A 14,097-nucleotide genomic window follows, 5' to 3' on the forward strand; every position below is an offset into this window, starting at 1 on the left:
AATTTTACAAAATTTTTCTACATTGGATTTCAGTTAATAATTTTAATAACACTCTTTTCCTCTACATTATGCATTTACAACACATGTTCTAATATTAATAGTGATGATTATACAGAATTTTTTTTTTTTAGTGAACAGCTAATATAATAAAAATAATTTGGGTGGCATTTCTGATTTCTTCCTCGAAGTTTTGCAGAGCTTATCTAAGGAAGATAATAGATGGCGGTCGTTTCGTGGTTATGTTTCTGTACTGATCGCAAGCCAGGTGTTGATTTTACTGTTTGTTGGTACGTGCTTGGAAGGCTTCAACTGCTATTACACAGTTTAACTTTTTTTTTTTTTTGCAAGTAGGGTTGGATTTGGATATGGTGTGTTTGTTTGTGTCCTTGTAGTGGTGTTTTTTAAGAGGGGTTTGTCATAGGATTTTTTGTGTCTGTGGGGGGAGGTGGAGAGGGAGAGAGAAACAGGAATTTCTCTAATTTTCATTCTTACTGTAATAATTATATAGTGCCTGTTTCAGCTCTCTGTCCCAAGATTTCTGTCTTCGAACGGCAGTTTGTTTATCATGTCAAGTACGTAGAAGTTTCTGGTGGCTTCGCCATGCTGATTGTTGTAGTTTTGTAGTTAGTAGACTGTGGTCTTGTTCTTGTATGTTGTTCTGGTTACTCTATAGGTTGGGCTAGTAATGTTTTAACATGATTTTGTAGTGGCATAAGTGTTTCACCTTAAATATTTGGTGATCTTTCTGTGCTGCCTGCATAAATGTGGGTTGTTCCCGGAATATCTGTTTTACCATTTTATCTTGCAACCATTGTAACCTGTTAAGTCTGTTGTCTGTGCAGAATGCATATGATGTGATTGCGAATCTTAAAATATTTTCACACAATGCTTCATAGATTAGTATTTTTATGTGTGTCAGGGATATGTCTTTTCCTCGGTATAGTTTGCTTGCTATTATCCTAAGCTTGGTGTGTAGGTATATTATATGGCTATTCCAACTTTGATCAGCATCAAAGTGACGTCCGAGATAGCGTATTGGTTTCACCTGTGTGATGGTTGTGGTTTTAGGTTCAGTGTTTTGTGAATAGGAGGGTGAATGTCGGATAGTGAGATATTTAGTTTCTACAGGCAGGGTTTGGGGTTTTCTGAATATCATTAGCTTTGTTTTCTCAGGGGAGTGAAGAGGATATGCAGACATCAGTGAGGCAGTTGAGTGTAAGAATGTATATAATATGCCTGAGCTAGTATGAAGGACAAGACATCAGAATGGGATAGTTAGTATAACTCATCAAGATAGAGGTGGACTAATGGACCTCTGCATTTCATGTATACTAATGCCAGGAGTATTAGGAACAAGAATGAAGAATATTTGGCCATGGTTGGCTCTTCCTGACCACAGGTTTTTGGCATTAGTGAAACATGGCTGACAGAAGATGATATAGTTAGTGGGATAGAATGTGAAGGGGTATGGTGTGTTCGGGAGGGACAGACAGAAGAAAATGGAGTAGGGGTGTTATTGATGATTGCTGATGAACTGCAGCCAAGGAAAATTGAAGTTGTATCGCAGGATAGTGAAAGGAGCTCATTTGAGGCTATTTGGTGTGAGATTGAGACTAGCAGAACAAAATATACATTTTGGTGCTGCTATAGACCAGGTGATGGAATAGATGGTGGAGATAGTATGTATAAACAAATTGATGAAATGAGTGGAAGGAGGGTAATTATTATGGGGGATTTCAACTATGGTAACATTGATTGGAAGGAGGAGAGGACACATGTGAGGAAGGAAATGGATTTTATTCAATTATTAAGGGATAACTATCTGAGACAGCATGTAATTGAAAATACTAAGGTTTCGAGAGTGCTTGTTTTAGTAATAGCCTCTAAGAATTTGACTGTAATGAATATGACCATGTTGCCACCAATTGGTGAGAGTGATCTGATCTCGGAGGTGGCCAAATGTGTGAATTTTTCGATTAAGACAGGGGTACATGTGTAATTACCATCCTGGTAAGAATGAAAAGCTGAGGAGATTGCTTGGTTCAGTGCCATGGCATGTAAAACTGCAAGAGCTAGATGTTGATAGTGAATGGGAAGTGGTCATGGAGCATTTGCAGGAGGTAATGGCTGCCTCTGTACTTAGAGTCCGAATACTAGATCAAGTTGGCGTTAAATGGATGAATAACACCATTACGCGTGAGCTGCAAAAAAAAAGAAACAACTATGTAGGGAATTTATGGAGGAAAGTGACCTGCAGACACACGAAAGGTATAAAGCGCAGGCCAGAAGAGTAACGAGTGTAGTAAGAAAAGCAAACGGGGATTATGAAAGGAAATTAGCCATGCAAGCTAAGAGAATCCCAAACAGTTTTTTCAATATGCTGCAAGTAAGAAAAAAACTGTATATGGCAGAATGATTTTAAGGAATACCGATGGTAGGGAGGTCAGTGAGTCAGTTGATTTAGTGGAATTACTGAGTGAGCATTTTGCAAGAGAATAATCATCCAGGTGGTGACATTGAAGGAATGAAGAATTTATTAGTTTATACGGGAATTGTGATGAAGGAAGTGCAGGTGAATAGTCTATTACAAAACCTTAATGTGAATACATCTGTAGTATTGGTTGGTACAGCAGCACGAGACTTACGTGAAGCGGCTAAAGAATTGTCAGTGCCCTTGACCATATTGTTCAATCTGATTCTCGGGTCTGGTTTAATTACCGACCGATTAGCATATCAGGAGTCATTGTCAATATCTTGGAGAAAGTAGTCAAGAGAAAAATACAGGATAGGATTGATGAAAATGAGATACTCGGTGGGGTACAGCATGGTTTTGTGAAGGGTAGATCATGCCTTAGTAACTTGTTCAAGTTTTATATCACAGTGACAGCTGAACTGGTTAGGGGCAATGGATTTACACTGATACTGCTGGACCTGGCTAAGGCATTTGACAGGATACCACATGGAATTTTAATCAGTAAACTACAGCATATGGAGAATGGATATAGGGTTTGTGAAATGGATAGGAGTGTGGTTGATGGAGAGATATCAGAGAGTGGTTTAATCAGAAGTAGAGTCCAAAAGACGTCCTGTGACTAGTGGTGTGCCAGAGGATTCTGTTCTTGGGCCACTACTATTTAATTCGTTCACTAACGATATAGGAAAGTATCTGAGAGGAACTGTTCATTTGTTTGTTGATGATGTAAAGTTGGGTAGGGAAATAGTGAATGCAGATGATGTCGAAATTTTGCAGGATGATTTGGATAGATTGGAGGACTGCGCTAAGGAGAATGGATGTCAATTTAATGTGGCAAAATGTAAGGTTATGAATTTTGGGGTGAAAAGATTAGCAGCTGTATACTACACTGGTGGAACTGTACTCCAGGAGGTTGATGAGGCCAGGGATTTGGGAGTGTTGGTGGACAGGGAGTTGAAGTTTAGTGGGCACATTGCAAAAGTGGCTAAATCAGCTCATCAAATCACTTCTTGCTGAAGAATACATTGACGAGCGGAGACAAGCAAGTTATTGTTCTTTTGTATCAAGCCGTTATAAGACCCCATCTCGACTACTGTGCCCACATTTGGTCGCATGGGTTTTCTTCTGGATGGAGGAATGGGTGGAAAGGATTCAGAGACGAGTGACCAAGCTGATAGCAGGTCTGTGGAATGAACCTTATGAGAACAGGTTGAAGATTTGTGGGTTGCAAAAATTGGTTGTTAGGCGGAAAAGGGGATATGATTGTGACATTCAAATTACTGAAGGGTTTCCATAAGATTAATTCAGAGAATAATTTTGAGAATAGGACTGGTGGTGGGAGGACTAGGGGCCATCCAAAGGAGCTGGTCAAGCGTGTTGTTAGCAAGGGTGTTAGAGCTAGATTTTTACTTTTACAGTGGTAAACGAGTGGAATAAGCTGAGGGAGTCTGTTGTGGGTGCTACGACCGTGAATGAGGTCAAGGCAAGGTATGATAGATACTGTGTGAATGTCGAATAGTTGTTCTTGACATGATGTTAGGGCTTCCCTCGATGAGTCTGTTGACTCCTTGGAGTTGCCCGGGATAATAATAATAATAATAATAATAATAATAATAATAATAATAATAATAATAATAATAATAATAATAATAATAATAATAATAATAATAATAATAATAATAATAATAATAATACTTCAATGAAACATTTAACGAATTATCTGGGAATATGAGTTATCTGCACGAAGAGACCGATGTTTCTGATTGCAAAATCATTTATACAAATCAAATCGTGAACTATGATATTTTTTTGAACTTCCAACACAGAAAATTTGAATATTACTTATTTGATTTTGGTGATTTGAACGTCCCAAACATGAACACGAACTATAACATGAACATTTCCGGAGTCAAAGATTCATCGAGGGAGACATACCATTAACAGTTACATAAAGTTTATAGGGAGTATATGTTATGTTGTGTTACATTATGAAAAAAGTAAATTCACAGAGACCACAGAAAATCTCTTCTACCTGCAGTATATCTGTCACACTAAAATTAAAACTCATTCATATTCTTAGCAATCGCAGCATAGTCAGGGAATACATTCCACTCTTCCATCACTCTCCACTTAAAAAGAAAAAAAAATTACCTCCTCACTCTCTGATTCACCTCTTCCTTGAGGAATTTTTAAGTACAGTCTTTAGTTCTTTCCCTTTCCTTTTGTTAAACTATCTGAAAAATCCCTGTCGTATCCATACGGTAAATATCTCTCAATAGCTTAAATTATCGAGCAATTAAAGGTGGTGAAATACTGTTGGGATAGAATGCTCTAATATTTTCTAAAAATTTCCCAAAAAATCATTTCCAAAGAATTCTATAAATAATTTTATATCCTTTCACAATAAAATTTTGGCAATTTTGGCTGATTATTCAGAAAGGAATTTACTTCACAACAGTCATCTGGCGGAAGTATAGATACACATATATGTTATATATATATATATCTAGAGAGAGAGAGAGAGAGAGAGAACGAGCGATGAAAAAGAAAATCAACGGGTATGGATTTATTCTGTGGGTGTAGCACCAACCGGAGGTTGTTTACACTGTGAAGGAAGTTTACTGAATTTTTTTTAGAAAAATTTAAAAGTGATACTTTTATCGAATTCACGTTAAAAGAAAAAATAAGTTATTTTTGAAGAAATGTTTAAAGCACTATCTACGTGATATGTTTTTGCACTGTGTATTATAGACTGAAACGTTTTTTTGAAGCGACGAAGTGTATCGTGTCAACTAGTAAGTAGAATGTTTGCTATACTGGATTCTGTCACTTTGGCAGTTAGCCCGGCTTATACTTTTACAAGTTGTTAGAAGGGATTTTAACTGAAAGATATATAGAGAAGTGTATGTGAAGTATAGAAGCCATGACTATTTATTATTTTGGAAGTTGGGTAGTATTACGAGACTGTATTTCAACTTGGGAAATATATTTCACCCTTAGTCTATATAATGTTCCAGTCTAAAATATATGTGCTTGGTATGTATAGCGTAATTTATTCTGAATTATTTTCATATGCATATCTCAATATATTTCATGCTCCCGAGATTGTGTAAAATTCGCTAGAAATGAAGTCTTAATATAGTGGTGTTAATTTATTAGTGTTCACTGTAGAGAAATATGGCTGAGAAATCCAGTAAGCCGATAACAAATGTGTGGGGTAAGCCTGTCCCCATGAAATTATTTGCTGCATGGGAAGTCGATAGAACACCCCCAAATTGTATTCCTAGACTTTGTACTTTGAATTTAACAAGGCTAGTACTTTTGAAGCCTCTTGGTGGAGGAGATTCAAATTCTGTTATTGTTGCTGTGAAAATGCAAAGCTCTAAGCGTACATTAAGATCAAATGAAATTCTGATTCCTAATAGTGGTCTTTTAGACACTGAACTTGATCTGACTTTCTCATTGCAGTATCCTCACTTTTTAAAGCGCAGTGGAAATCATCTTCATATCATGTTGCAGAGGCGAAAGAGATATAAAAACAGAGCTATGCTTGGCTTTAAAACTTTAGCAGGAGGATCGATTAATATGGCAGAAGTTTTACAACGACCAATGGATAAAGAGTTGGAGCTATACTGTGATGCAAAAGAAAAAAATGAAGTCATAGCACGTGTAATGATGCTAGCACTCTCAAGTCAGCCAGTTGATCATGAAGAAGGAGAGAGACGAAAGCTTCCTCAGGATGCAGAAAGATCAGCTGAAGTGGACAACTTTTCAGATGAAGAGGAGGAATATACTTCAAATGAGGAGGGCTGTGATAGTGAGCCAGTAATAGAGGATGCCACAGTTCACCTCCACACAGGGAGTGGTATGGATCATAGGAGATCTCAGTTTCGGAAAGCTTTAAGTCAGAAGATGTTTAATTCAAATGTTGAAGACAGGCCAGATCCAGCTGAAAGAAACATAAAGCAAAAGTTTATTGCTTTGCTGAAAAAGTTCAGAATTCCTGATACAGAAGTATCAGATTCTGAACAATATCAAGAAGAACTTGAACAAGAACTCATATCTCAGAATCCTCAGGAGATCGAAGACTTATTTGATGATCTTGAGGATTTAACTGATAGTGGCCAAGAAGTTGATGATGTTAGTATATCCTCAACACCAAAACCTAGTCTTAGACCGTTTTTCTCATCTGGAACATTGAGTGATAAAAATCAGCTTAGTTCAGATAAATTGAGTGATGACAATATTAAAAAACTAGACATTGAAAACCATCATGAGTCAGGAACTGATCAAGAATATTATACAGATACTAGTCAGACTGCAAGTAGTCCACCAAAGACTGTAAGTGGAGAAGAAAAGAAACCTCTAGTTCATACAGCATCAGATAAGGAGAAAAAAACTAGGCTTTTTACCAGGGAGAAAAATGTATCTTCCTCCAAAGATAAAAGATCATCTAGCATTAAAGAAGGGAAAGAAAAGCCAATTTCTGAAAAATCAGCTTCCCGAGATTCAGAAAGTAGTCCACAGAAGTCAGTTCTTGAGCAGCTAGCAAAAATTTTTCCATCTGATGACACTATTCCTGATCACATGTATTTAGTCAGTGCAGTAGATGGAATCGGCAGCTGTTTAGCATACCAGCTTCAGGATCGTGAGCAATGGGTGGTTACAGTGAGCTCTAATTCAGATTTGAGAGCATCAGTGTCTTGTTTAATGAATAAAATTCAAAAATTTTGTAACTGCAATTCTCGAGCACCATCAACGATAAAAATTGGAATTTTAGGATTGGATAATTTTATTAATTCTGTGTTACGCTTATATGTAGAGCACTTTTCATCCAAGCCTCCTGAATGGCAAGGTTATGTAAGATTTTTCATTGTTCCTGTAGGATTAAGCACTGTTGCAAAATACTTAAGTACAGTAGACAACTCTTATGGAGCAAATTTTGTTGATGCATCATGGAAGGAACTTTTAGATCACTGTGTTACTGAATCTACCCTTAATCCAGAAGTGCAAGAAGCAGTGAAACGAATATTAAATTATCTGAATGGTGCAAATGGGTTTTTGCCAATTCCTGTAGCTGAAGCTATGGTAACGTATAAGGAGAAAAGTTCAGATGATGAATCTTGTCAGGTATTCATACCATTCATCAGTGATGTAAAAATTGGCATGATGGAAGGAACACAGACATCTGTAGACATTGAAGAACAGTTACCTACCAGTTTGGTTGTTCCTGGAAGTTCACCCCCTGCTAATTCGATCTCTGAAAAAGTACCAAGGGAAAGTACCACTCCGCCAAATTCACCCAGTATTTCAAATTCCTTTGTAGGAAGTACAACTACTACACAGTCTCTTCCTGCCACAGGAGAAACAATGGATTTGCAGTTAGACTACTGGACTCGTGGTGATGTAGGTAAGAAGACAGAAACATCAAAATATAGCTTGAAGAACACATTCCGCACGTTGCAAGTTTCACGCCTTCCTATTCAGGGAGAATCAAACACTTCATTTCTGACTTTAACTTATATCATAAAAGAGAAAAAACAAAAAATAATGCGTTTAGGGAAAAAGAGAGAGAAAGAAAGAGAACCTGATAATCGTTATCAACAGGTAGAGGGTATCCATAGGCTTATATGTTCATGTAAGACTCCACAGATTCCTCTGAAGGTGATTATAGATGGAGTTGAGTGGAGTAGTGTGAAATTTTTTCAACTAACTTCTCAGTGGCAAACCCACATTAAGTATTTTCCAGTGGCAGTCTTTAGTATCCAAGAACACATGACCTAAACATGATGATAAACAACTTCGTACATCCACATGTCAGTAGTTAATTTTTTTTTGTGCCCATTTTAGTGCCATGAACTTGTAGTATGGTGTAATAGATTCAATGTGCAATCAGTTTTGTACTGTAGCAGCATGTATAATTTGCCTCTGGGAATTAATGTCCCCTTTTTTTGTGGTCACAAGATTCAGTGCCAGTGTTCCTATGGTGACAGTGTAGTGAAAATGTGAGAAATTGCTGAACATGTCACAGACTTTTTTTTGCTAGTATAGACACTATTTGCAGTCACCCTTTGATTTGCTGTAATAACTGTAACAACAAAATACCTTTTGGTAAGTGTTTTGTGTACAAATACCGAAGGATTTGCTGTAGCAAAAAAGTCATACTCATGTACCTATAAAAGTAAAACTGTTTTTAAGAAACTATTTGTGAAATGTGATATTTGTGTATTGCTGTCCCTAAAGAGAATTAAACTGTTGTCCGCAGTAAATAGTCTTGTTTTTGAAACATCATAAATTCATTAATATTAGAAACATTGATTTGAATTATGCTCAGTTTAGTCATTAAATGTATATGGCATTTTGAATACTTAGTTTAATTTTTTTTTTTTCAAAATAAAACCTTTACATAATTACGTGATGTAATTATCTTGGTATGTGAATTCGTAATAACTCAGCTGATTCACATAGACCTGTTGGTGTGTGCATTATATTAATATTCATTAAAAAAATTACTGTTTTTCTTATTTTTTTTAATGTTTCTAGGCTAAAAGTTCCTGAACTTTCATTTTTTAAGATATGGTCTTGTTTTCATGTCTTACTTTCTTCCTTAATTCCAAAAGTTATAAATTATAATTAATAATTTAAATGTAAAATATTTAAATTTATTATAAAAATTTATAATTAAAATGTTTAAAATTTATAATAGGCTATTTTATGTTTTTTTTTTTTTTTTTTGATGGAATTGAGTTCAAAAACAAAAAATTAAGCATTTTTTTTCTTGAAAAATTCAGCAGGTATGGGTTTTCAAATGTTTGGTATAAAATCATATTAGTTGGTAATGTATCAAGATATATATACTATAATGGTTATAATCATCACCACTCTCAGAACTTGTTGAACAATAAACATGGTTAATTATATATATTTTTATTTTGGTTAGTTTGTTATACTATCCCTACAATGTAGATGACAGGGCATTTTATCCCCATCTACCAATTTGAGATTGGGGTAAAATGAAGGGTGCAATGTCCCATTAGTGCTATTTATGTTTTTAAAAAAAGAGGGGGGGGGGTAATACAATAATCAAATCTCTCTGAGATTTGATTATTGTATTAATCAAATCTCAGAGAGATTTGATTATTGTACATTGTGGGCAATATAGTGCAAGAAAATTCTGTATAAAATTTCAGTTATCCAATCATAAAGTGAAAGCACTTTCAGTTATCTGACCCTTGAATGGGTTTGTGCAGCAGCCTTCAAAATTTTGGTCTTAGGGCCGCTTTACATTTTTAAAATTTGAGGATTCCAAAGGACTTTTGTTATTATACTATTGATATTTACCACATTAGAAATTAAAACAGCAATTTTTAAAATATTTATTAATTCATTTCAAAATAACTAATAAACACATGTTAACATGGGAGTTTTGATTTGATTATTGTACATTGTGGGCAATATAGTGCAAGAAAATTCTGTATAAAATTTCAGTTATCCAATCATAAAGTGAAAGCACTTTCAGTTATCTGACCCTTGAATGGGTTTGTGCAGCAGCCTTCAAAATTTTGGTCTTAGGGCCGCTTTACATTTTTAAAATTTGAGGATTCCAAAGGACTTTTGTTATTATACTATTGATATTTACCACATTAGAAATTAAAACAGCAATTTTTAAAATATTTATTAATTCATTTCAAAATAACTAATAAACACATGTTAACATGGGAGTTTTCCCAGAAATAATATACATGTTAACATTTTTTTTAATGAAAAGTACCACCACCCCCCCACCAAAAAAAGGAAATAAAAAATGAGTGAGTAAAGTTGCATTGTATGTTTTACATTTTTGCAAATGTCTTTGATGTCTGGGTTAATAAAAAAACAACTAGATTCTCATATCTGTTTCAACTTTTCCATCAATTCAAGCTTTTCAGATAATTGACCTTGCGATTCTTCCCCCTCGCAAAAGGGTCTTGGGGTCTACCAGGGGTCCATAGACCACACTTGGGGAGAACTGGAAGGTTTTGTGAGTCAGCTCACAAAATGGGTGAATTTTTAATGATTTGTTCATTGTGGTAATTCTTCATACACTCTTAATAAATGTAATATAATTTTTATTACTATTATTATGTGACACCTCCAAGGACTCACTGTGGGAGTACACTCTACTCCACTACGTACAACTCCCAATGACCTATACTTCATCCTCCAATTACACACAGTGATACTTACTACCATCAACACACTGTGTGCTTGATGAAAAACCAGAGTTTCTGGGAATAAAAAAAACTTCTACTTCTATAATGAGATTGGCAAACTCAACTTCAATTGAAAAAGCTCACATAAAGATTCCTTTCTCACTATAAGAATGAAATTTGTGTCTTTTCCAGGTGAAGAGTGCAATGTCCCATTCTTCCAATTGCATTGTGGAGGTTCTTATTAAAAATTATTATTAAACTTATTATTAAAGATGTTTCATTGTATAAGTCACTGTCATGAATATAATTATTCTTCCATCTGATGAATTTTCCTTTATCTGTGGCATGTGTGCTACTCTGCTTTTTTGGTTGCCTGTGCTAAATATACTGTTTTTTTTCTGACCACGTTGGTCCATCCTGTGTCCAAAATTCTGGGATCCATATTAACATGGCCTTCTCTCTTAGAAGGAAAGAAGGTCCTGGTAGGCCTTGATTTGTCTCATGAAGTGGAAGTTGTTTAGAGATTTGTAGCCTGTTTTAATTGTGTTGTTATAGGAACAAGTCCAGTTTAACTGTACTGTTTGATGTGGGATAGAAATGTGTAGAATCCTTGTTTAAGGAGTTTGGTGAGAGTTTATCATATCAGTCTTGGATTATTTTGTTTAGAATTTATCAGTTTGATCAGTGCCCTCATAAAATGCCATAATATGAGTGAGGGATGCTTAATTTATTTTTTATATCGTAATTCTGCATAAAAAGTTTCAGAACCTATTAATGCTGTGTGAATTAGAGTTTGGAAATCGAAGTAATTTGTCATCATCATTATGACATGACTGATGGCGATTGTATAGTGTGGATCATATTAGTAAAGCTCATACAATGATTCTGGACTCATTGTGGTGGCATATAATACTTAATAATATTTTACTGTAATCATAATTATATGTATATCAGTGCATATTAATAGAGTCCATAGTTAAATTGGTAGAGCATTGGTTGAAATAAGGTTTGAATCCGGTCCAAGATGCAAGGAACCTTTCAAGGGCATTTTAACTGAAGGCAGATATCTGGCTTCATACAAAGGAGGCCTGACTTTTACTCCTGGAAACTTGGGTATTTCATTTCATAAGACATTGACAGATGTTGATACATAGCAGACTATGTGGATATGATTAATCACCCTAGCATAGTATTAATTAGGTTGCTATGAAGCTAAGTTTATATAGCTTGGACAGGCCATTGAACCTAAAACATAAGGAGAAGATATTTAAGTAGAATAAAATACATTATTTTGCATTAATCATAGTCTTTCAAGGCTTTATTTATTGATGTTCTCATTTGAATTAGTGTTGTAATTACCTCCACTTTTTTTGCACCTAATCCTAGAATATGAGGCAAGCAAACAGCAATCTATTTATTAACATTACTACTCCCTGCCATTTGTTTTCTTCCCTTGCTTTCATTTCTATTGACAAGAATAGCTTCTTGTCATTAACCACCTTACCAGCCATTATGGATCAAATACGCATCCTCATATGCATCATATATTTTAATGTAATATCAATGGTATTGCAATTTTAATATCACTTCGCTGATGTCTATAGACATCTTGGCAGGTAGCGTGGTTAATATCGGTGACTAGCGTTTTTTATTAAATGTCATTGCTCAGTATGAGACTACCATCTTACTTATGACATGCCTGAAGGGGGATAGTTGTCAAAAAAAAAAAAAATAGGGGAAAAAAGTCTACATTTGTCTTATAAAGTAATGTTTCTAGATATGTAGCCCGTAGTTCACCTGTGGACCTGATAATTAAGTTTGCAATTTTTTGTGGATGGTGGGATCAACAAAAAAAAAAATCCATTTGTGAAACAAATGAAGTTTCTTTTCTCAGGATACTATACATGTTACTCCAGGCTTTTGCTTCCTTTAATGCAGTCTGAAACAAAGAGGAAAAAAAAAATTAACTATTGCCAAACAGGAAGTGCTTATATTTGTTCATAGAATATAAGAAGTTCAGGGCCAAATTTTTAAAAAAAAAAAAAAAAAGAAAAATCACCAGATGTGATTTGATTACTAAGCATGTTTCTTTAATATGTGCTAGACAAAATAGGTTGAAATGTGGTCTCACCTACAAAAGATTTATTTGTCAACCTATAGTACATTCATGTATGCATAGGTAGGTTAAAGTATTTTTTTTATTTTTGTATATTTTTGATTATATATATATTATATTTTTATCTTTTTACCAGGACTGGAGACCAACATGGAACTTTTTCAGGCCTCTAATAAGCAGGGTGGTAGTCTTAGACCACTGGCCAATGAAATTCATCTTCCACCTAAAGAAAATACAAATATCCATGCTTGTAATGGGATTTGAGCCCACAGCTTGCTGATTGGAGAGTGGATACACTTCTGGTTTTGTCACACACATGCATTTTTTTAAAATCTGTTATGAACACTGTGTTCAAAGACTTTCTAGAATGATTACATTTAAAAAAAATCTTCTCTTTTTGAAATATTACCATGGTTTCTATGGAATTAGTTTGCTATGGGAGGGTTGCAATTATTTTAATATGCAAGCATGTTTGATCTCATGAAGTGGTATATTCTGTAAAACAATTTGTTAACACAAGAATGAAGCATGTGATATTATGGATATAAGGCAGGATTGTCAGTGTTGTGGAGAATGTAGTGGAAGCAGTGAATGATAGTGCATGAAATATGAATGAGAGTTTTAAGGAAGTGGTTGAAAATAATGTGGAAGATGAGATACTAGCACAGAGAAGTTGCACCATACACGGACTCCTTCAATGGACAAAATGTGATCTTGAGCTACTGGAGAAATGATTGGCATCTGGTACAGAAGAATGGAGAATGAAAGAAAAGGTTAAAGGGGAAAAGCATGAAAGTGCAAGAGACTGGGAGAAAAGAGATAGTATTGTATGGGAATTTGATAAGAGGTATACGTAATGAGAAACTGACAAAAGCATGTTTTCCAGTTGTGAAGATAAATGTTAGTGAAACTTTAAGTTTGCATAAGAAAGAAGCGAATGAATTAATTGTTTTGGCAGATGCAAATGATTTAAAAGATGAGAAATATGCAATGAGAGAAGATATGATAAAATTGAGAAGGGCCATGATTGTTGATGAGAAGATTGTGCAGGAGGAATAGTGTGTAGTTTATAGATGTGTTGAGCGAATTTGATGGACATAAGGAACTGTATATGCCAGATGGACTGCACTTAAATGGTTTTGGTGCTTAGTGTTGTTCAGTGAGAGTTTGGAAGAACAAAACCAGGGAAACTAAAGATATCGGGGGGGGGGGGGGAAGCAATGAAGCATGTGTCTAGAAAGTATGAGAAATAAAGCAGAGGAGATTCTAGTATTTGTCAGCTCAGCTTGGTCCAAAATTATTGGCATCAGTAAGAC

At 35.1% G+C, this 14,097-nt stretch overlaps 1 protein-coding gene across 1 annotated transcript; it reads left to right on the plus strand.

Annotated features, from left to right (window-relative positions):
• The first annotated feature begins 5,020 nt into the window (after nt 1-5,020).
• KrT95D (phosphofurin acidic cluster sorting protein KrT95D) lies at nt 5,021-8,742 on the plus strand. Its single transcript, XM_090408930.1, has one exon. It carries the CDS (start codon nt 5,651-5,653, stop codon nt 8,255-8,257), a length of 2,607 nt encoding a protein of 868 aa, XP_090265056.1. The 5' UTR covers nt 5,021-5,650; the 3' UTR covers nt 8,258-8,742.
• Nucleotides 8,743-14,097: the final 5,355 nt, after the last annotated feature.

This window comes from Typopeltis vanoorti, chromosome 19 (genome assembly GCF_054136105.1).
Source record: "Typopeltis vanoorti isolate ZY-2024b chromosome 19, IOZ_Tvanoo_1.0, whole genome shotgun sequence".
Lineage (NCBI taxonomy): Eukaryota > Metazoa > Arthropoda > Arachnida > Uropygi > Thelyphonidae > Typopeltis > Typopeltis vanoorti.